The sequence below is a fragment of the Pavona decussata genome, unplaced genomic scaffold (genome assembly GCF_977016875.1).
Source record: "Pavona decussata unplaced genomic scaffold, jaPavDecu1.1 SCAFFOLD_76, whole genome shotgun sequence".
NCBI classification, from domain to species: domain Eukaryota; kingdom Metazoa; phylum Cnidaria; class Anthozoa; order Scleractinia; family Agariciidae; genus Pavona; species Pavona decussata.
This window is the reverse complement of record NW_028145494.1, coordinates 246,203-270,029: the sequence shown is the minus strand read 5'-3', so window position 1 is coordinate 270,029 and position 23,827 is coordinate 246,203. Positions and strand designations below refer to the sequence as shown.

At 36.4% G+C, this 23,827-nt stretch overlaps 1 protein-coding gene across 8 annotated transcripts in view; it reads left to right on the top strand.

Annotated features, from left to right (window-relative positions):
- Window positions 1–22,115, top strand: part of LOC146476453 (uncharacterized) — a 29,977-nt gene extending 7,862 nt beyond the window's left edge. For 3 of the 8 annotated variants that reach the window (XM_085114322.1, XM_085114321.1, XM_085114323.1), the window contains 2 exons: window positions 20,515–20,650; window positions 21,853–22,115. In XM_085114322.1, the coding sequence (XP_084970448.1) occupies window positions 20,528–20,650; window positions 21,853–22,023 (294 nt within the window). In that variant the 5' untranslated portion in view covers window positions 20,515–20,527 and the 3' untranslated portion in view covers window positions 22,024–22,115. Of the gene's footprint in view, window positions 1–1,606; window positions 1,766–6,398; window positions 6,549–15,073; window positions 15,208–17,900; window positions 18,057–18,084; window positions 18,105–20,514; window positions 20,651–21,852 lie in introns of those variants that run through there. The other 5 variants (XM_085114324.1, XM_085114326.1, XM_085114319.1 and 2 more) reach the window with 5 other exon arrangements.
- Window positions 22,116–23,827: the final 1,712 nt, after the last annotated feature.

The following is a 23,827-nucleotide window of genomic DNA, read 5'->3' as shown; positions in this document are numbered from 1 at the left end:
AGGGTAGTAAAGCAAAACCCAAGGAAACGCGAAATTACTTTGGACACTCAATTGAAAACCGCTCTAACATAACAGACAGGCTGACGATAAAGTCAGAAATTTGACACGATTTCTTGGAATAATTCTCACAAAAAGTGGCTGTTATTTCATATTGTTTATTATATTATTACAGTGTTGTTTTTTTTTTCCGCTTGCTTCAATCGTTCAACGAACATGATGGTCACCAAAATGAGTTATTGTAAGTGAACTACATCACTTAGGATTCGAGTCGTTTGGTGAAAAACATCAACTTCGATTTTCTATTAAAGTACATCATTTATCTTAATTCGTGATGAAAAATAGATTTTTCGTTTTGTTACTGATGAGAAATTCATTCAGAATAATAAGAAAAACATCCTGTTACTGTATTTACGCATGACGCCGGATAGCTTCTTACTACACATATTTAACACAACAAACGACTACTGCAAACAATGTCACTGTTCAATTAGACATCGCAAATTTTATATTTGAGTCTGTATTTGAGTAGAAGTGTTTTTCATTATGTTCCATTTTGTTGTATCAGTTACCAGCGACGCTTAAAGTCAATATCTTTGTTTGCAAAACCCGTTAGCGGATTGCATCAACTTAGCTTTTCTGTTAACTGTTACATTATTCATGTTTGGTCATTTCTGCTTCGCGAGGAAAATTGGTTGTCGTCACTTTTGTTATGAGAAATTCAGAACAACAAGTTGAACGTATTTACAGTGCGTTTCTCCCACATAAACGAAACTGAGCAAAGAATATGTCACCAATATACAACACCTCCACGATCATTTAAATGTAAAATAACTTCATGCTCCTCAGGGGGCACCTCTTGAAGATTTTGGGTGATGGGTTAAGCAGTTTTAAGGTCTCAGCTGTTAACTCTAAAACTATTTTAGATCCAAAAATGTCATTGTTCATACCCAAAACATTCTGTCTACTCTGGGTGCCAGAGAATTTTCATGCGCGGCTTTCGGTTTCGGCTGTCCTTTTTTCACACCAAATTAGTCCTAGTTTTCATATTAACCTATTTCATAGGAAAACTTGAGAACTCACCACTCCGATTCTAAACAATGTATTTTTATTATTTTATCTTAATGTTTGTAGTCTGAGAGTTGAATAAATAGATAAATGAACGAGTCGCGTAATGAAAGCCTCCGGGCAAATCGTCCGGTTTGTCGATCATTAGCCATCAGTTCTTAACGGCTTTTGTTAGCTTTTGTTATTATTGGCAGTTTTCATTTCTAAACTCACTGCACTCGTTGTTTAATTATTAGAAATCACAAGCGACTTGAAACGAGTTAAAAATACCCGTGACCCCTCACCCCTTAAGACTACGAAAAATAAACAATAATAAAAGCTTTTGTACGTTTTTATGAAACACTCGGCGTTCAACCCGGCCAAAGCAATAAAAGGGGCACAAAAATACAAGGCAAACTGCGTAGGCGGTTTATTAAAGGCACTTGAGGTCAACAATAATACAAATATATTATAATATATTGGCCGGGTCTGCATTGCCTGTAAGGATGTCAATTCACCATTGACAACAAATTGAATGAGCTTTTCGTACGGCGACATTGAGCCGGATAATGGGCTTTTGAAAGACCGAAAGGTGCTTTGAGACTTCAACACATTTCATGCCGTAGAAGTCTCTTTCTCAACGCCACAGGATTAAAGTTGTTTTATTGTCGTTTACGAAAAAAGATTGATAATCTACCGCATTTTGCCCCCCGTCAATCGGGTGAGTGCGTAAATAGTGTCTAAATAATATTTATCAGAGTTATATATATCTACGTATTTTTATGTTGTTTTTTTCTGTCACATTTTGTGTGCAGAGCGAAGCCATATCCCAAAAAACTGTGTTGGTTCCGTCACATTTTGCGATAACATATCCAAAACTACTAAAAACATACGGTTGCTGTCAGCATATAAATTTGAATTGACTGGAATGAAATTTATGAAAATGTATTTTATTGCGCCGGCAGTGATTTAGTTGACGGAGCACTGGTGATATTTTTTGCCTCATAACATGTCACTTTGTCTGAGCTTCAACATCTTATTCCTCTAACGGTAAAAAGCTGAGAAATCCCCAGAAATACCATGAAAAGAGATTGAAAACGAGATTTTCCTTTAATACTCCTCCAGTAAATTAAAGCCATTTTATTTATGCCCACTGCCCATCAAACTGAACAAAAACAAAGAGGCCGGACTGAATTCGCTTCGTACTTATTTGATTCGGAGCGGCCATTCCGACCCGGATGAGTCGCAAATTTCTTCAGTTAAAATTCAAGTAACTCAATTTATCACTGGGGAGAAATGTTTAACGAACGTTTCAGGTGAAGCCACCCGGGTTTGAACTAAAGATGTTATGAACTGCAGGCTCTTTGTACATCTCAGCTACAATTTCACGGCAGGCTGTGTTTTTCGCGTAGTAGTGACCCTGAAAGGTAGAAGCTCTCAGTTGGCGCCAATCAGGTTAATGCTTTCTAAATTTGAGCCAGTATCAATACAAAAATGAATCCTTTTTGATTTGCGTAAGCGCGCCATACAACATAATGTCACTGAAAAAATGATTAAAAAGAAATTCATTGGCGAAACTCGAATTTTTGTTCATGGTTTTGTGCTTGTAGATAACACGACTTCACTAAGTTGGTTGCCCAACGTACCGTATAAAAAAACGAAAGTGCACAAAAGCCAGTAGAAATGGTGGCCCAACTGAAATTTTTTGGTTTTGAAAATGCCGTATCTGTTGGTCATGATTTTAAAACAAGATTAAATGTCTATTCTCGGTTACTAAGTCATAGAAGAAAACGAACTTGAGCTCGTTCTGGTAACACGATTCAGTCAGTTTTGTTTGTATATGAACACCTTTTTTTTAATCAGTAGATTCACTAGTAACTTTTTTGGCATCGTGGGTGTTAAGTTAAGATCCCCGGAATCAGCGCGCCAACCCAGCCTCTTCCCAGGATGAGGGTTTCCAATGCACAACTGAAATCTGATGCGTGTAGGAGAGTTTTTGTAAGGAGTAAAATAAGTAAGAAGTGCATGAGTAAAACCAGAACTAAATATTGTGAGAGGTAGGAAATCACGTAATGGAGTAAAAACAATTTTGAAATATATTAAAATTGTGGAAAGAAAGAATAACTTGAGCTTGTCCACGTTATCCGCCTCAGTCTTTTTTCCCCGAGAATGTTTTGCCAATATTGAATCTGTGTGATATGAGTATTTATTTAGATTTTCATGTCTTAATCACCTCACTCTCGGAGTGTCACCTACAAATAACGTGTCATATAATGTTAATTAAATAACATGGATCAAATGCACTTCACAAAGTTTGTAAGCAGTAAAATAAATAAGAAGTAAGTAAATCCAAAACTAAATATTGTCTGAGGTTAGAAATCACGTAATAGGGTAAGAACGATTTTAAGATTTATTACACCCATTTTGAAATTACTGGTGATCCTTGCAATCTGATTGGCTCTCAACAGTGCGATTTATTCCCAAATTGCACCATTTTTTGCTCTAAATCGCATCCTTTCTTTAGCCCATCAAAACGGAAATGAAGTTACAAAAATAGAATATTAATATTGACAATGATACTCTGTGATTTCAAAATAGGTGTAATAAAGTGGTAATTGAACTTTGTGTCGTGCAATTTTGGTCTGAAATCATACTTGTGATTTCAAATCAAACTCGCGCTGCGCGTTCGTTCGATTATGAAATCACGTGTATGATTTCAGACCAAATTGCACTCCACTCAGTTCAATTACCATTATATATCAAAATTGTAGAAAGAAAAAAATAACTTGAGCTTGTCCACATAATCCGGATCAGGTTTTTTTTCTCCGAGAATCTTTTGCCAATATTGAATCTGTGGTGATGTGTCTATTTATTTAGATTTTCATGTCTTACAATCACCCACTCTCAAAGTGTCATTTGCAAATAACGAGTCGTGTATAACGCTGTTTAAATAACATGGATGAAAAGCGCTTCACAAATGGGCATTCAAATAAAAGCCTCTAAGCAGTTCGTTCTTTGATACTGTTTATAAATCTGTAAAAACAGTCCCAACGCTTTAATTTTTTTAATGAATTGAAAGCTGAAAAAGTAATTGGGTCATGTGGTCTGTCATTATGCTGTGCTGGCTGACACTTTGAGTCTGTAGATTAAATCCTGACCGTTGAAAGCTACGGCTAAGCAATACTTTCCTGTGGTGTTTTTTATTATGTTTACAAGAGGGTTCTATGACTTCTGGTTCTGTTGATTAAATCCTACAGCGCAAGTATCGAACTGAAAAAATTATTAATAGCAGTACTTTGCAGTGGTAGCGGTAGCCATGACTATTAGTTTTCTATGCTGTTCGCGGTGGTTTTGCATAACTGTGAGTGAAAAACAATTATTTATGTTAATAGTGTGAGTATCCTTAGTTTTATCCGTAATAAAACGAGATTTCATTTCGCTTGCATGAATAAGATTCAGAAAGCTTTTTAGCAGTAGGTGGTTGTTGAGCCTTGAATCTGTGGTTAATCTTAATCTTTCATCATTCAACTGAGAACCATTGGGCAGTTCCTTGCTGTGGTGCTGTTTGATTCCTGCGGTATGTTTGATTGTAACGTTTGACTTAGTGTATCTAGTTGTAAGTATAACTATTAAAGGTAAAGCTACTTAGAGGGTGTTTGCATGCGAAAACTTGCACCAGTGCGAGTTCCATGTCGGTATGACATTGTGATTTCATGCTGCGTTTACATGAAGGAATGTGATTTCATTGCATGTTTACGTAGCCTGCGTGGCTGGCGGTTTTGTTCGCACCGGGCCAAAATTTTGGCGGCGGAACTAGCCGTCATAAGGAGCGAGGATTCACCATGCGGGAACAGATTAAGATTTTTTTATTTATACACTATTTTAAAAGTTTACTACAAAAGGAAATTACAACACATCACAAAAGTAACATAAAGACAGCATTTAAAAATTACATAAATATCAAAGGTAAAATGTGCGCAGTGACCAAAGAGGGTCGTACAGGGGTATTTTCGTGATGCGTGATTAGCTGATTTTATTTCCCGTGAAACGTGAATGTAACAAATTATTCTTCGTAATCCGTGACCTGAAGGTTTTGCGTGACCCGTGAGGAGCTTGAAAACGAAATTTTCATTTCTGTGATCCGTGATTTGCTATTTTTGCTGTTCGTGAACCGTGCAAGAGACCCCCCTGTACGACCCTCACCAAAGGAGCTTAGGCTGTCGAGTTGGTCACTGCCACGTGCAGCTACGTGCAACTAACTAGTAGAACAAAACGCCAGCTACGCAGGCTACCGTTTTCGTGAAGGGGCACTTTCGGCCGACATGATTGTGACGGCATCTTGGATTGGATGTCGCCGAATATTACGCACGTGCTACCCGTTTCAGAATCCCGGGAAAGTGTTTTCATGTCTGAACGAACAGTCGTAACGTCGTACCGTAATGAAAATCTCGCTCCGGTATAGTGATCGGGGTGAATTCGCAATACAGTACAATACAGTACAATACAATGCAGTGCAATACAATACAGTTCAATGCGTTCAGAACTTGTGTCTTGATATTCAAATTCTCCCGACTATTACGTTAAGAGATATATGAAGAACAGTAAGGAGAATACACATTTTGATGTTGGACTTAAAGGGTTCAGAATGATCGAGTAGTGATTTAAAAGGGGAAATATCATGATTTTGGGCGAACATTCACTTAATTTAAACTTTGAACTCTGTGTTAATTAATTTCTAAATCGCTAATTTAAAGAAATATTAATAGTGATTCAACTGAGACGAAAGGTTGAACCAAAATATAGTACAACCGATTTTTAGTGCGTTACGACAGCGAAAATTGAAAACGTCGGCCCAACGTTTTCAAATTTGAACCCATTTTTATTTTGGTCATCTGCCGGCGAAAATATCCGTGGATAGTTTCTTTGCATTCTGGTAGTCTTTTAATGGTATTTTGGTCATTATATCTTGGTAGCTATCAACCGAATAGCGTCTTTTCGATTTTCAATGTGTTACTAAAAATAGCGTGATACTGTCCCTTTAAGCAACTTTTGCAGATGCAACCTAATTCCTCTGAAAAACCGCTGAACTACCCGTAGTTCCTAAAATCTTTGTGCAAGAGGATTTGTCACTCTGAAATTAGTTTATCACAGTGTAGCTTACACGAAGTCACAAGGTATCCTTGAGTTACCCAGCGTGCAAAAGACATGTGCTTTTGCGCAGGATAAATTTTCAACTTCCTTGGAAATCAAGGGACAGATAGCGGGGGCAAGGGGAAAGCCATAATGGTCTAATTAATACTTCCTGTCGCCTTTTCTTCGTTATTTTGTTCCTGCCCGTTACTAAGTTTCCCTCCGCCGCCCCCATTGTCTGCCCCTGGGGCTCCAAGTGTGGATTTTCAGTGGTGAACGGTGCGTTTTTTCTCCCTCATTTCTCGACGCACGGAAGTTTTGTATTAATCTTTAGACTTAACAGACATCTAAAGGCCTCGCCGAGCTTCAGTAAGGTATTTGGGATTGCGATTTCTGCGATTTAGTAGTGCTGTCAAGAGTATGGTCATTTTCTTATGCTTTCTCACGAAAGCAAATGCACAATCGAATCGTGTTTGCACGAATTTTGTTATGTATTTATCTTCCTTTACTTTTAATTTTCTTATAGATAACTACTGAGAATTAATTTAAAGTGACCAGCCTCTATTTTAGCCTTACAATATCACTAGTTGATCGGAAACTCTAGTCAACAGAATAAGGTAAACGATCACCAAAGACCAAAAGTCTTGATTTTTAAAGGGGCAGCATCATGGGAGATATGATTTTGGGCAAAAATTCACTAAATTTAAACTTTAAACACCGTGTTAATTAATTTCTACTGAAATCGCTAATTTAAAGAAATATTAATAGTGATTCTACTGAGACGAAAGGTTGAACCAAAATATAGTACAACCGATTTTTAGTGCGTTACGACAGCGAAAATTGAAAACGTCGGCCCAACGTTTTCAAATTTGAACCCATTTTTATCAGTTTGGTCATCTGCCAGCGAAAATATCCGTGGATAGTTTCTTTGCATTCTGATAGTCTTTTAATGGCATTTTGGTCTTTATATCTTAGCTGCTATTAACCGAATAGCGTCTTTTCGATTTTCAATGTGTTACTAAGAATAGCGTGATACTGTCCTTTCAATAAATTCTCCCAACTTGCACCATTGGAAATATAGGGACAACAAGGAGGAGAATATGTATACTTTGATACTGGGGCTCAAGGGCTGAAAGATCAGTGAAAGTGTCACTTTATTAACATGGGTTCTTTCTTGTTATATCTGAGCGGCCTAGCTTTTACCCTACGAAATTCAGACAATCGATCAGTTACATAAAATGTTTTTATTACTTTAAGGGCTACAAGTTTATCGGCTGTTTTTTACCCCGATAAAATAGAAACCTTACTTGTCTAGTTACTTTATTCTCTTCTTTAATCGTGACTTCATTGTTCGAACAGTAAAGTGTCCTCACAGGATTTTTTTTCCTATGAACAAAACTGAACAACAAGGTTTTATTTGATAACCATGTGGGTGTGAAAATGGTTCGTTTCCTGATGAGAAGGTTTTAATTAAAGAGCTTTGTCAAAGCGTTCGCCGCATCCGATGTATAATGATTCGAATTTGACAGAGAATTAGAAAGCGATACACTTGACATTGAAATCCTTTTATTCAACGAAGCGGGAATGCCATGAAGTGTATTCGATGTTTTGCACCTTGACTATTCCTTAAAAAGGGGATAATGCTCTTCCGAGCCAACTGCATCCTGTAAATATTTAATTTACACACAGTGGGAAAACAGTGAATAGTTCAGAAATTGCAAATTGCCGGCAACATAACAGAAAATATTTAAAATAGAATTCCCTCGAAACCGTATATTTTATGTCAAATTTTTCCCATTTTCGACATTAAGGCAAATTTTACTACAAAACCCCTTTACGTCGCTAATGCAATGACAAAATCCATAACAACTTCCTTAATCTCGTGTTAAAGATGGGCTTATACAATAAAGCATTTTATCAGGAAAAAAAAAGACACAAGAGATGAAATTATTCATTAATGGTTCTAAAAACCTAAATTTCCTTTCCATAAACAAGGCGTGTTTATCGAAGACAATAAGCAAGGCTTACAACACTGTCAACCAGCAGTTCACTTCGTTTCCACCGCACCGGAGATTGCCTGTTCTCAATATTGCCATTAAGTGATGAATTGAAATTTTTAAAAATTTTAACTTAATTTTAGGTGCCATTAGCAAAGTGCATTTCCATAGAAGCTTAAAAAGAGCTAATATGGCAGCACAACGGTAGATGACAATCCCATGTCTCAAATTCATTTTCTAAAGTTGGTAAAATTGATCAACCTTTTTGTGATCACGGTGAGAGATCACCTTCAATATTATCTCTAGGATGTGTTTTTTATGATATATTTTTAATATGTTCTTATATTTTTAATATGATTTATTTTTAATATGTTCTTATATTTTTAATATAATCTTGCAACGAAAGAAAAACATAAACCATGTGTACTATTTTCATAAAACCGTTTTTAGTGTCAACAATTTCGAAGCCTTGCCCACATTTTCCTTTGAATTTTGCCGCTTTCCAGAATCACAACATGTTTTTCATTATGCCTTCTTCATTCAGTTACTTTCTGCAGTTTCAGCCAAACCGGTGTTGTGAACTTGAAGTTTTCGAGTTTTTCTTTAACCACAGTTAAAAGTATCTATATTTACCCTTCATTTCTTTAAGTTTTGTAGTTGCTATCCCTAACTGCCGATTTAAGGATGAAACCTAAGACTGAGCTGCGCTTTGTTCTTTTGTAATAAATTATAATGTACAAGACTGTTCTAAACTTTGGGGGCCAAAGATGTTCAGTTTTTACTGTTACATGTCACCCTGATTTATTAAATCTGCTTATTTACTTCCTAGCCTATAGCTAACATCCTAAAATGTGGCTAAAAATGATTCCTTTCGAGCATTGTTTTCACGGCTGCGTTTTCTTTGTTTTACGATGCTTTCTTTTTTAATATGAATAATTTTCCTTTTTTTTTCTAGCAAACGAGCAAAAAGTAGCAATGATAAGGTATATGATCTTTAGTTGGTGATTACTTCTTTTGTTATAATATCGAACTTTTTATATTTACATACACTGGTTCAATATTTTTCCAGCGCAGGGGTTTTAACAGTCGCATTTGACACTTTTTTTTATTAGATTTAGCATAATTTCCTTAAAACTGAAATCATAAGAAAGAGACACAGTATTTACTTGGCTTTTCCTCAATTCTGGTTTACACCAGTATACATGTAGTGAAAATTTGAATGGGAATTATGGAGAGAATCAGTAATTCATCGTTTATTTCTTTCCTCTGGCAAATTCATAAGTAAAAAAAAGTAAACATTGCATGCCAGTTATTGCTTTGCTATATAACGTTTAACACCATATTAATTATTTTTAATTTAAAAAAGTCACTTTGAAAACACTTTTATTTTATGTCAATACAGAGCGCGATTGTGCCAACACGTTGATTCACATCGCACCCTAACAATTAACACTCTGCCGATTTTTGTTTGAAAGCTCTATATCCGCTATAGTTTGATACTTCACTGATAAACAAACTTAGAACACTATTTTATCTTGCTATGTTTGATGTATTTGAAATCGTTATTGTTTTAATAACTACCGATGTTTATTCCACAAGGTGAACGCTGATGACAAAACACTTCTTTAAAAGTTCTTACATGAACTCTTTGCCGCTATCCAAATGCGCCCACTGAAAATTAGAATGCAAGTAAAATATTAATATCACTCAGTGATATATTTTACTGTATCGTTTTAATATTTTGTTAGGTAAAGTTTTCCATATTAAAACGATACAGTACGACATAAAAATACTTTACTGTAGCTTTCCTGCGAATGGCTACTGCTTAGAATTTGAGAATGATGTGTGTATTATTCAGTGAGTGACACGGGCATACTCGGAAAAAAAGATATCCGAGTGTTCCTATCAGGAGTCGAACCTCTACCACATGAGCTACAGGAGACTCGTGGGAGCTAAGGCCATTAAACTAGGTTCATGAGACTAACGTCCTGCATACTGCTAGGATTTGAATGCAGTGTGTGGCATATACTTAATAGAATAAATGTGACGGTATTTGTGTAGCCTGGTAAATGAATTTCTTTCAAAAAATCAAAGATTCGAAAACCGAAAATCGAGCATGATAAACGACATCAGTCTCAAAGGAGAGTGATTGCTCACTAGCTTTCATTTGAGTGGCAACGCCTAGAGCGGGATTTTATCCAAACGTTCAAATGAAAAGTTGATAACTACAATGCAACGGAATAACAAACAGACCCACAGAAAAGTAATGCTCAACACTTATCACGACTTCATCCTCAGATATAGCAGCTTTGACCACATTTTACATCACGACTGGTTTGAATCAGGGAAGGGGTCTCTTTGGGCCGTGACATCAGAGGTGGCTTGAATCTGGAGGTGAGGTGTTATCAGTAGTAAAATGGAATTTTTATTTTTTAAAAAACCTTTCAAAATAAAAGTAAAAAGAAGTCATATCACCGGAAAGTAGTGCTGTTTAATTTTACGTTTATAGACACACTCCAGGACCCTTTTAAAAGAATCTTATAGAGGTGTTTTCAATTGAATGTCGAACGTAATTCGCTCCTGCTTAGATTTTGCCGGTTTTAGCCGATTTTTGTACCTGTCGAAATGGCTCACAAAAGAGAAAAGTAAAAAAAATCGCCCTGAATTAATCATAAATGTCTTCTGGTTTCGAGTACCAACTTAGCATTTAGTTTTAGTTACGTTTTATTTTAAAACCCAGGTGTTACCGATGTGTAGTAAAATGATCCCTGAGTAGCTCTGGGTGCCTTCTGAGAGTTGAAAAACCGAAATATTTGTCCTGCAGCTAAACTAGAACAGCTAAAACAGACGACCACTCTTAAAATGAGGCTTTTTGGAAATTATTTAGGGTCTCATTTTGGAAAGAAGAGTGTTAACAAATTTTGTACTTCCAAATTAAACTGTCCATTGCTTGGCGTTCAAGGTTGGCTAAAAGTTAAATAATCAGTTTGGACAAAATATTTTAATTACCAAAGATGTTTAATAAAAATAGTACTTAATATCAAAGTGTTTGTTTTCGTCCAATCGCCGTTAAATATTAAAGTTAAAACGAAATGAATTTAAAAATTTTTCCATATTGGGTTGCGCTGTCGTTATTCCAAATTGAACAGAATTTAAATAAAATGTTGTCGAGATTTTAAAACGGACAAGAAAAAATTGGAAACAAATCTGTACAGTTTAATCTGAAAATTTGTTTTTCTTACTATAAAGACCTCTGCGAGTATGTTTTCTTTGGTCTCAGGGAGAGTTTTCTTTCATGAACTTCTTAAATGGGACTGAGGTTTCTCTTTCTAAATCGTTACAAAGTGGGATATCTTAATTAAGCACGGAACTTATTGAACAAAGAGCATGTTTAAAAGATTAAAGTGCAAGCTATCATTTAGGGTTGAGGCTCGGCCGCTAGAGTCTCGCATAATTAAAATTGATGCGAAAAACACAGAATGAAGTTATGAATTCATACATCATGAAACCTTACGTGAAGATTCGCACTGATAGAGGGCTCTTCAGTTCTTTAAGCCGGCTGTTACGTGTTGCACAAACAGGCTAAAAACTCGAAAAAATGCGTTCACATTCCGTTAAGTACTTTATAGTGGCAAGCCTCCTCGTTTAATGACAAATCATAGGTTTTTATAAATCATTCATATAAAAGCTAGATATAGGCATATGCCCCTTTTGCTTCTGTACATGTTTGTTCAAAGTTTTGAGTCCGTGGATGAGATCCTAAAGTGTGACCATTCAAATGAAAGCTACTGAGCAGTACTTTCCTGTGGTGTTTTTTATTATGCTGTGCAAGGTGGTTCTAACGTTTGTGTCTGTGGATGAAATCCTAAAGTGCAATCATTCAAATGAAAGCTACTGAGCAGTACTTTCTTGTGGTGCTGTTTATTATGCTATGCAAGGTAGTTCTAACTTTTGTATCTGTGGATGAAATCCTAAAGTATGACCATTCAAATGAAAGCTACTAAACAGTACTTTCCTGTGGCGTTGTTTATTATGCTTTACAAGGTGGTTCTAACTTTTGTGTCTGTGGACGAAATCCTAAAGTGTGACCATTCAAATGAAAGCTACTAAGCAGTACTTTTCAGTGGTGCTGTTTAATTTATTATGCTGTGCAAGGTGGTTCAACTTCTGAGTCAGGGGATGAAATACATTTTAATTGTGGCCTTTCAATTTACCATATTGACAATGATTGCGACTGGTGCTTTACCCATAATCACTAAAACGCTCATAAACAATGCTGTTAGTACAGGGACGAAATTTACAAAAAATATAGCTTTCTATGTGCCTATTGGCTGTGTTAGTTTCGCAAGGTATTGTGGTAAAATGTACAGCCGCCATCTTTTTCCGCACGATCGAAATTGAAAGCTACTGAGTATTATGCTGTGCATGGTGCTTCAGCCGAACTATTCACATAAAAACACCATTAATACTGAGCAGTAGTTTGTATTATTTACTATGCTGTATACGAGGTGGTTTCTTTATAACTCTTAAGTCCTGAAATGCTGGCGGCCATTCAAATGAATGCTGTCTGTGATCAATAGGTTCGTCAGGTTCCTAATTCCTGTGGTGCTGTTTATCATGTTGTACAAGACGGATCTAAAGCCTTCAGCCTGTGGGAAATCTTAGGGTCAGTTATTAAAAGACAGTTTAGACGGTGTTTAACAAAACCACGTTCTAAGCCAATTTCAAGTTTGCCCACAGTCATATCTAAGCATTGTCTGCTGTTTGCAGTAGCAAGAAGGCTTGCATCCCTTGCTAGAAATTATTTATCTCCCTAAAATAAAACACTTATCAACAGATTTGGAGGCCCACTGATTGTCTTAAGCCGCGGCCTAAGTTAGACTCTGTTTAAATAACAGGCCCTTAATCTTTGACCGTACATTAGAGGGCTATTAAGTAGCTCTGTCCTGGGTGCTATTTATTACTGTATGCTGGGCGAACTGGTTGGCTGTGAGATCAGTTAAAATAAAGGCTTCTCTCCCTTGCAGTACGTTTCTCTAGCGGAAACTTTAGACAATGTGTCAAGTATGTACATTAGCACTCTTAAAAGCATCTAATAGTGGTACTGATATTTGCCATAACAGGAAACATTTTTTTGACATCAATAATGTACCCTTCGTTTTCTATTCGGTTATCTTAAATCAGTGATAATGGAACAAGGGCACTCGTAGGACGGAGAGTTTTTCGTTTTAATTTCCCTTCTTATCACTTCTTAGTCTTCACTATGAGATATCGTCTTATTGCTCTCGAAAATTTTTTTGTTGAACGCAATATCAATAATTTAAAGAAAAACTTCGATGACCTTCCAATGTTTGTAATGTACGTTTAGACTGACAATCGCTTCCTGTCATTGCTACTGACACAAGTTGTGTTTCTTTTTTCTCGCATTTAGCGATTGGTTCTGTCACTTTGCTACAATAAAATAAAACCCTTTTTCTGAAAACTTCAGTTCCGTTCATTTGCATGCTCTTTCTTATTTCATGAACGTTTTCTTTATTAGTAACTATTACATGACATGAAAATCTTATTTAAAAATAAAAATAATAATCATTGGCGGTTTTTATGCTAGAGACGCATAAACTTAGGCAAACTATGTTTAGTGCGTCAAGTTATACGTCTCGTTGTTCATCTTGTAAAAAGGCAGGCCGAGGATGGATTATACGACAAACTTTATTTTCGATAGTGCGTCGTTCGAGACGTGCTAAATCCGGCAATTTGTCCGCGTTTGCCCAAGTTCGTCGAGCTTAGCTTAGCTTAGAGCTTAGAGTCGAGCTTAGAGAGCGCGAAGCGCGATCGTCAGGAGCGAGCGAGCGACTTTGAGAAAGTCTAGTACATCCCAGACGGTTTATGCGTCTCTGGTACACAAACGGCCGATGATTAGTGATGATGATGATGATGATGATGATGATGATGATGATGATGATGATGATGACAACTTCTTAAAGCCAGCAAGGCCCCTTCCCCTAATGTTTCTCTCATTATTTTTTTAAAAATTCTACAACACTGTACTTTATTTGTGTTAAAAGTTCATTTAAATACACTTCTACATTTGAAATGTGGATCAAAGATTGTGTCTGTTAAGATGTACTATACATTTTAGCAACTTCAGCGAATGTAGTAAAAGATTGGTGTTTCCAAACGTGTTGTTTTTTTTTGATAAATATAGGCCTTTTTTCTGTGTTTGCTTTATCAAAGAGTAGATTTGTGTCATGTTAAGTTCTTTGTGGATATAAAACCAGATGTACAAATAGTTCGCAGTTGCGTGAATGCATTTGGTTGACAGGAAGATTTTCGTTTTTGTCAAAACTGTTCCCGCAACTGACGTATAAATATTTGAATTTGACATAAAATAGGAAAAAGGGATTAGGAATCTGCTTTATTGAAGACGAAGTAAGCATTCAAGGAAGCTATGCGCTTAGTCTTTGAGTCTTGACTTTTCACGGACAACTAAAAAGACCGTTGTACTTTCTCTAGTCGTTAACAGCGTTAAAATCTGGGAATATTTCTGGTACAAAAATTAACGCAATATTGTAGAAAACATTTAACATCGTTTACACCGAAATAGAATGTTTTGTGCGGAATGTTTCTGATTTTCGTCATGACAGGTTTCACTAAAAAATTGAGTGGGAGATTTCAAATTTGTGTATTTAGGCAATGCGACGCCATTGAAATCCACGACAATCCAAGGCCAACCAAAGAGAAAACAGAAAATATACAAAACAACAAAATTAATAATAATATTAAAAAAGAGCAAAATAAAAAAAAGTTGTTAATGGCCGTACGAAAATTAAACTTTCTTATCGTAATGCTTATCGCACCGGAGATTTACACACTTTAAGTGAAAAACTGTTGGTTTTACATATTAATTGCTATTTTGACGCTATTTGCAAATTAATTTCAATAGGAAAATAAGATGTCAGCTAATACAGTGACTGTTAAGCTAGCTTATAATCCCACGTCTAATGTTCATACAACGAAAGGAAAAATCACCCTTACGGTAAGCCTAGTGCTTTTCAGTTCAGTAGCGTTTGTAATATGTTTTTTAAGCCTCACGATGGATGCAAAACCTCCAAAGGAGAGTAAAGAAAAGAGAGGAAGAAAAAAAAATAGAAAGGAGGAGAGACAAAACCTTTCATTTGACAATTTCAAAGCCTGCCCACGCCATGTTTCACTCGAAGGCATGTTTTACAGTATGTCTTCTGTATGCAGTTTCAATACAGACACATCCTATGAACGTGTTGTTTTCGAGATTCGCTATCACCAGTCTTAAGTGATGTATATTAATTTACTCTTCATTGCTTTAATTTATATCGTTGTTACCTTGAATTTGTGGCTAGGCTATAAAATAAAACCTAGTGTGAGCAGGACTATCCTCTGCGCTCGTTTATTACGAAGTGCAAGGCAGTTACAACCTTTCGAAGTCACGTATTTTCAGTTTCTCCTGTTGCGTTTCGCTCTTATTAAATAGCAGTCAAGAAAACATTCTTAAGGTTGGTTAAAAACGAAACGTTTTGAGCAGCGTTTTTCCTGCGTTTTCTTTATTTTATGATGTTTTTTTTTAAACCAAGAATTCTACATATTTTCCTCAATTTAAAGTTGCAAGCTACTAAAAAAACAAAACCAAACCAAAAAAAAAAACAAAACAAAACAAAACAACGAGAATTGCATATATGATCGTTACCTTGAAACATTATTTGGTCAGCGCGTCTTTTATTATGATTGTTACGACTTTCGCTCCTTTTTTTCCTTTTCTTTGTCAATTTATTCGTATTTTCGTGTTGTAACATTAGACCCGGGCATAAGAACATAAATTTCGCATATGTACATTCCCTGCTGTATGCAAATCTATCTTGTAAATTTCATATCCCGTTGATTACATTTTCATTTGAAGTCTCGCTCCACACATGTTGTAAATATTGGGGAGCGCTCTTCGTTCTTCTTTGAGTTTTACTTGTTGTATCGGTTTTCATTCGTAACCGTGTATGCCATTTTTAAAAACTTATTTGTAGTCTTTATAGGAATTTACCGAACCTTTCGAAGTCAATTCAATTATTTCAATAAAGATTGTTATAAACGCCTTTCTCGTCCTTCGTATTTGGGAAAAAGTGGCCCTCGTCCCTTCAATGATAATGAATCTATTATATTCACATATGCCAGCTCAATGTGTTTGCGTTAGCTGCAGGGGTTTTATCACCGCATGAGTTAATACATCAGCAGTATTTCCTTAAAACTGGAAACGTAGGATATGTACACATTGCATGTAGGGTTTTCCTCAATTCGAACTTGAACTTGAATTGCAATTTAAGCGAGAATCAGCCGAGTATTTCAAGATTCTTCGTTCATCTGATTCATACGCCGAAATTATGAGTAAACTTACATTGCCAGTTATTGCTTTGCTACGTAACTTAATTAGAATCATATTAATTTTTTCTTATTTAAATAGTCAGTTTGACAAAAGTCTTATTTTTAAAACAAAGCAGGATTGCGACAATACGTGAATCTATTACACGGCAACAATCAACAGACTTCGGGTTTTCTTTCAGAGATGGGTATCTACTATAGTTTAATACTTCGTAGGTAAACAATGATTGAACATCCTATACCTTGATCAACTTCACTTACACATTTACCTATTTTTAGCAGTTTTTATTGCCATTGATGGTATACGCTGATAAAAAACGTAATTTAGTCCAACGTTAAGAGTCCTCTATGGACTATTTACTTCCCCAAACATGAGAGGAAAAACTGTTAAAGATCAGAGCTTTTATGTAAATTGTCACTCTTTAGGATTTCATCCATGATGCAGCTTGATAAACTGCATCATCGAATCACCATCAACATTGGAATGGCATTACTTTAGGATTTTATCGAAACGGATTCAATTCAAAATTTGAGATCCAACAGATACGGAAAGAGGAACAGCTCCACCTAAATAAATACTGCTTCTCAGCTTTTTATTTGGATAGTAAACTACTTCTTGCGACTTTATCCTCTATTAATATTAGTGGTGAAATATAATTTTTTTTCTTGAAATTGTCAAAATAAAAACAAAGCAAATATTAATTATACCGCAGGAAAAAAGCAGTTATTAATTTCATCGATAGACGCGCGCTGGACCTCTTTAAAATGGTTAGAATCATACATTTTTTTTTCAAAATTATTCGGAGTTAAAATACTATGAGAAGTCACGTTTCACATAGCGTTTTCACTTTAAAAAATGTTCAGAGCTGAATCCTCAAAGCTGACGCTAAGTACATGGAAGTTGAGTAAAAGTTTAATAATCATTTTTGTAAAATATTTTCATACCAAATATTTTTTTTATTGAAGGATCTATTTAATTAATGTTACATTTTCAAAGTGTTTGTTTTCTGTGGGATTAAACATATGGTCTCTTGGCGGCCTTTTTTTAAATTTCCCGTCTTTAGACAAACATGTAATAAACTTTTCTCTTGAAATAAACAAAGCGAATAAAAAACTGTAAAGAAAATATCCCAAAAGAGACATTGTTTTATTCTATGCTGCCGTTATTAGACATCTCTGAATGACATGGCTAGTAAGTCGAACAGAAGTTAAATTAAATGTGGCCAGGATTTGAAAAACCGAAAAGAAAAAAATTGCTTCCAAATCTATAAATTTCAATCTGAAAATTTGATTATCTTACGAAACCCTCTTATGATTAGGCGGAAACTGAGTCTGTGTTTGCTTCCGCTGACCTCTGGGAAAGATATGCTTGGCGAAAATATAAATAGGAATTCGTTTCTGAGATATCAACAAAGTAACAACTTGCTGCAAGCACGGAACGCATAAAAGCGCTTGTTAATTCAAACGAAGAATTCTCTTTCCACGGTAAGGTTTAAGACAGTGCAAGTCGTCATTTTAGTTTGCACTTTGTCGGTAAGTGTCCTATACCTGTCAAATTGACGCAAAATAGAAAACTCTTTTAGACCGAAAAAGTGATGATTCAGCTGGTGAGAAGGATGATAATATCGATGAATCATGCAAAAAGTAACTGTAAAAAAATGGATTCTTTAACCAAATGAATGAGCTACAGCGAGATCTTTAGCGAGCCAGGTAATTTGTCAAGGTCAGCACCGTTAACAAAAAGAGCGGCACTGTTCATAACGAATCGAAGAACTGTCTATCGCTGTCTTTTGTGAGTATGTTACAAACGTCTCAAAATTAGCCAGAAGGAATTGAGTTGTAAATTGTAACACGGCACAAACCAAGAAAGAAGAAATCTGTAGAGGAGAGATGGTTCCTTCCACAACGAAGGAAAAGATCTAAGCGAGCTGTGTCCATTGACATCTGTCGATCAGCCTACAGTGTTTCAACAATTTTTGTGCTTTTGATGTTTAATTTCGTATATATATATATACTCTCCACCGAGGCATTTGGATATTTGTGGTCGGATTAGATTTCAAAGTCGATCGTATACATATGTCAGACCTTTGGCTATTTCATTTGATTTCGCGTTGTCAAGACAACTTATTTCACGAAATTGGAAACGTGATACTGAAAAATCTGTTTGGTTTGAAACTTTAAACTAAATTAAACAACCGACCGCTTAAGTCATGTTTACCAAAACTTTTTTGCGTCCTTTTTTAATGGAAGAACCTTTCTACTTTACTAAACATATATTTGAATTTAATTGTCATTTGTGTGTTGGTTGTTGGCTAAACCTTGTTGCAATTGTAAGCTGACTGAGAAAAAGGTGACTTCAATGTAAACATAAGATTTGTTTAACTAGTCTGGTGATCATCGTGCGCATGCTCATCGCCGAGATTTTTTTACCTAGCGCTCTCAATGTAATATTCTCAATCTTTGCCTTTATCTTGGCTTCCGAGTGGAAAAGTAGAGAAAATCTGAATTTTTCTTTGAACCACAGAGGTATGACACATTCTTAAGGAAAAACGATTCATTTGATTGTTAAAAATAGCTCATTGGTATCCAACCAAGGGCATATAATTCATGGTAAGGTAGGGGTGACTATATGGAACCAAGAGCTTTATATAGGGTTAGAATTAGGCTAATCCTTGCGTACAGCAAGGCCTGTTTGTCGTTTTCATATGACTTCATATTTGACAGAATCATGTGTGTTTTAGGGAGAATTAAGGTTAGGGGACACTGTCATACAGTTCATGAATCTCATTAGCGTACATTTCTGGACATATCTCAGTGATCGATGTTGAAGAAACTACAATCATGGACAAAACTGTTTAGAAAATTACCCTGAGAGGCTCTTTCACTGGCAAACAAGCAAGCGACCATATTTGGAAACCCTCGTCCCCCTACTCAGGCTTTCTGGTTCAAAAACAGTGTCCTGGCAATTGGCGCTTCCTAAATCAACATTGCATAGGGGAGGGGTAGAATTTAGAAGAGAGATATAGTAAGGAAGTGGTTTTGTTCTGTCAGTGTCCTGTTTTTTTTAAAGGAGTTTTGTAGACAGTTTTAGCTCGACAACGATGACGATGAAAATGGCAACAATGAAACTGAGGTCTGTTATGGTGATGACGAATCAATCAAAATCAGTGACGTCCCATGTACTACCAGATCTCGTAGAACGTGTAGAACGTGGAAGGAACTTACAGGAGGACCTAGCTTACCAATAAGACTCACTTTGATTATAATGCACATAAATCTGCCATTCACATTTTTTGTGTTTGTGCACCTAGTCGATGTAGAGTGTCACTTTCTTTAGATGTCATTTGGTGCAGGGCCTGCATAATTTTAATGGTGCATAAGCCGCAATGTTTGAGACTAACGTGTTCTTAAAGTGCACATAACCCCAAAATTTTTTTTCGCTTAAATAAATCTTTGCACCTGTTCGAAACGCATTGAGCCTTTTTGCGCCTTTTTTCAACCAAATCTTGACTTTTTATAGGCTGTAAAAGTTTCGAAATCTAGACATCATCTGTCCCATGACCGAGCTAGTAAGGGGCATGGGTCTATTCCTTACTTGACGCCACAAACTGATTTGCATTGAATTAAGTCTTTGTGAAAATGCATGCAAAGCAGTTTGTGACGTCATGTAAGGAATAGACTCATGCCCCTTACTAGCTCGGTCATGGGACAGATGATGGCTAGATTTCGTAACTTTTACAGCTTATAAAAAGTCAAGATTTAGTTGAAAAAAGGCGCAAAAAGGCTCAATGCGTTTCGAACAGGTTCAAAGATTTATTTAAGCGAAAACAATTTTTGGGGTTTTGTGCCCTTTAAGCAAGAGGTCCCCCGATAAATAATGACCAATCCCTTACCATTGCTTTATTTCGGTTGATCTCTGAAAGCCTGTTTGTTTATATTTCAGTTTCGTTTATGACATGGTCGTCAAAACTCCATTTCTCGTCGTGTTCGTGTTGTGCCTGGTTGCAGTGGCTGTGATGCCATTACCCAGAAATCGGAAGGACATGAAAAGTCTTTACGACATCCTCAAAATTGACAAGGTACTCATAATAAATGCTTATTCACATAAGAAGGCAAACGTTAGACGAATATTATAATTATTATAGTTATCGTTATTGCTGCTCTTAATAGTTGTGATGTCGAAAATAACAGATTTTCATAATAATATGAATTGTGGCAACTGAGGGTTATCAACTTTCGTCTAATCTCTTACCTGCTTACGTACCTAAATGAGTGCTTTCAAAGCAAAGGCATTCGAAACCCAGTTTCTGGAACCGCTTGGATACTTTATAGTAGAGAAATGGAACACGTCTGGCAAACAGCGCCATGCAACTAGTCGTATCAGACTTGCGAACATGTCTTGATTTATAAATAGGTAGGAAGGTAGCAACGCAGGTTGGAAGGAAAGGTCATGAAGTCATGAGTTCAACTTCCGTGGGGAGGACTAAATTTTGTTCTGGGTTTTCGACTTTATTGAAAAACAGTTTCATTATTCAAGGTGGTTTAAGTTTTTTTAGCTGTCTTAAGGACTGTGCCCAGCTTTGTTACTGCGGATACGTTCTGCGCATCTGGAGATACTTGGGTTGCGCTCGACATCTGACATCTGTTCCAGCTGAGGAAGACTTCCAACTGTGATCATCTGCTTCTTGAAATTGGGTCAGACCTGACCCAAAGAAACAAGATGATATCCAATCTATGCCAGCTCCAACCAACAAAGCCGACATTGCGCATCTGGAGATACTTGGGTTTCCTGTGGGTGGCGGGTACTAATACAGGGATATTTTTGCGCGGTTTAAAACTATCCTAAAACTATCCCTGTACCTGGTCAATCGTACGATCCTGCTCCTGCCATCCCTAGTTTTTTTAGCGTCTTTTGGTTGTTCGTGTTTTAATTATTATTTGTATCATGGGAGGTGCCTCGCATGGGTCCTCGCGTCCAGTTCAATCTGGAAAAAACGCCATACATTGCTTTGTATTTTAGCACTTTTTAGAATTATTCAGGTTTCTTAATTATCTCTAAAAAATGCGTGGTTACCCTCTATTTTCTTTTTGGATTCCAATAGCTCTTGCTAAGATCTGCTTTCACGCATAGTCAAAAACTGCGCAAAAATACTTCTTTATTAGTGAGCACCATCCTTAAAAGACATTCCGCAGATACTTTATATTGTTTAAGACATGGTTTATGATATGCCGGGGATTGTTATGAGTTATGTAATTCTAGTTTTGATCGTCTTCGTTTCAGAGAAACTGCGCCTGCGATGAAGTGAGATTGGAACTTTGTGTAAACGACCAGACTTGTGAGGATTTGATGCGTAATAATGAATGCGATTGTTATGCTACAAACTACACTTGCAAGGAATCACTAGATCCAATTACCGGCTCCCCAGTGAAGAAATGTCAGATAGCTACCTAATAAATAAATGTAAACAAGAATGAAGCAATCTCATTTAATCTCAAAAATCCTTTTCAGTGACTGCAAATAAATAAATGTCACTTTTGCTTCAATGGGTGATGATTGTGTACATTGGGAATCTTTTCCGAAACACACCCAGCCCCTGGCAAGAGACCAAATCCAGCAACATTTGTCTAAAGACTTTTGTTCTAGGGCCATCGTAGCTTGATCAGAAATGAAATACAAACAGCGGTGATAAACATCGAAACTTGCGCTTTTTATATAACTTGACGTTTCGTATGGTAGTCAACATACATTTTCAAAAGTGACCGTTAAAATTTTTTACAACTATTATATATATAATAGTGAAAAGGGGGTCCGGAACCGAGATTTAAAAAAAAAAAACAATCTTAACAATGAATCTATAAAAAGCTTCAGCTAATTAATAAAGCATCAGCCTCTCACTGCTGACGTTGACATTGAAAGCTGGCTTTAGTTCTGAAATAAACAAAGTTTCCTCGATTTTACAGTGATAATCACTTTTACCCAACGCTAAAATATCAAAAACCCTAAAACACTAAAAACTTCCAACCTGTGATTTCAAAGCATTTTATAAGCAACTTGATTATTTATGGAAAATGCGTGGTTTTTCTGCTTGTCCTGCGTAGCCATAAACTGAGCAATATTTCTTTGACCAAATGCATGGCTACCGCTTCCCCCAATTCCATATTTGATTCCAACAACCCTCTCTAAGATCTTCTTTTCCCACGTGGCCTGAAACTGAGCAATAATTCTTTGACAAAAGTGCAGTTATCCCTTTTTGCTTTGTGGATTCCATTAGCCCTCCCTAAGATCTGCTTTTCACGCGTAGTCATAAACTGAATAAAAATATCTCCGCATTTGTAGGAGGCTCCTTCCTTTCACGTTCACGTTCTCCTCCGATGAAACCTTGAATCTGGTCAATTATTTCACGTTCTGAACGGAGAAGAACAAAGAAATGCGCCGATGCACATAACGCATGTTCATACCAATTGTGTTGGTACGATCTCGTTTGGGGATTCCTGTAGGCTTTTGTTGTTTGACTATTTAACTTTAAAGGGGCTATATCGCGCATTACTCGAAAAAAGTAAAGTCGTATTGAAAGGAAAGTAAAATAATGATGACAGGCCAAACACGGCTCCTATTGGTCGAGATAGGAAGAATATGACCTTCAAAGCTCTGCTCTTACGAGTACGTCTTTCAAAGATCTCCCTCTTCTGTACGAAAGTAAGGGAGGGTCTTTGTAGATCTCTCCTAGCAGAGGCTGATTTTCTATCAAGTGCCATTTACTCACCAGAATAGTTTTTAGGTTAAGCACAGAAGGGCGATATTCCGTAACAAACGGCAAAATGTTTTTGCGCGTTTTTTGTTTGTTTTGTGGGGCTGACATTCTTTCGCTAAAATTGACTTTTGAGAGAGTTCTATTTATAAGGTTATCGCGATAACCTCTGTAGCGTAATCTCTGTTTGAATAGGGTAATGTTTTCTTCAAATGTTGTTTTTGAAGAGTTACTTTGTTTTGTGAAGGCTTAAGGCTTTGATAAAGCCTTTCCTGAAGCCTGGAGGGTGGCAGGAGGAAAATATGCGTGTACTGAAACGTTTCTGTTGGTTTGAAGTGCGTGCGCACGTCAATTTACTTTGTTGAAAATTATTCAACTGGTTTTCTGAAACTATTAACGAGCACATTTTTGGAAAATTTTGTTTTCTTCTTTTCTTTCTTCGTTATTAAATATATATATCTGCCTACGCTAACACGGTCTTATTTAAGTCCCAGTAAGGTCTAGGGG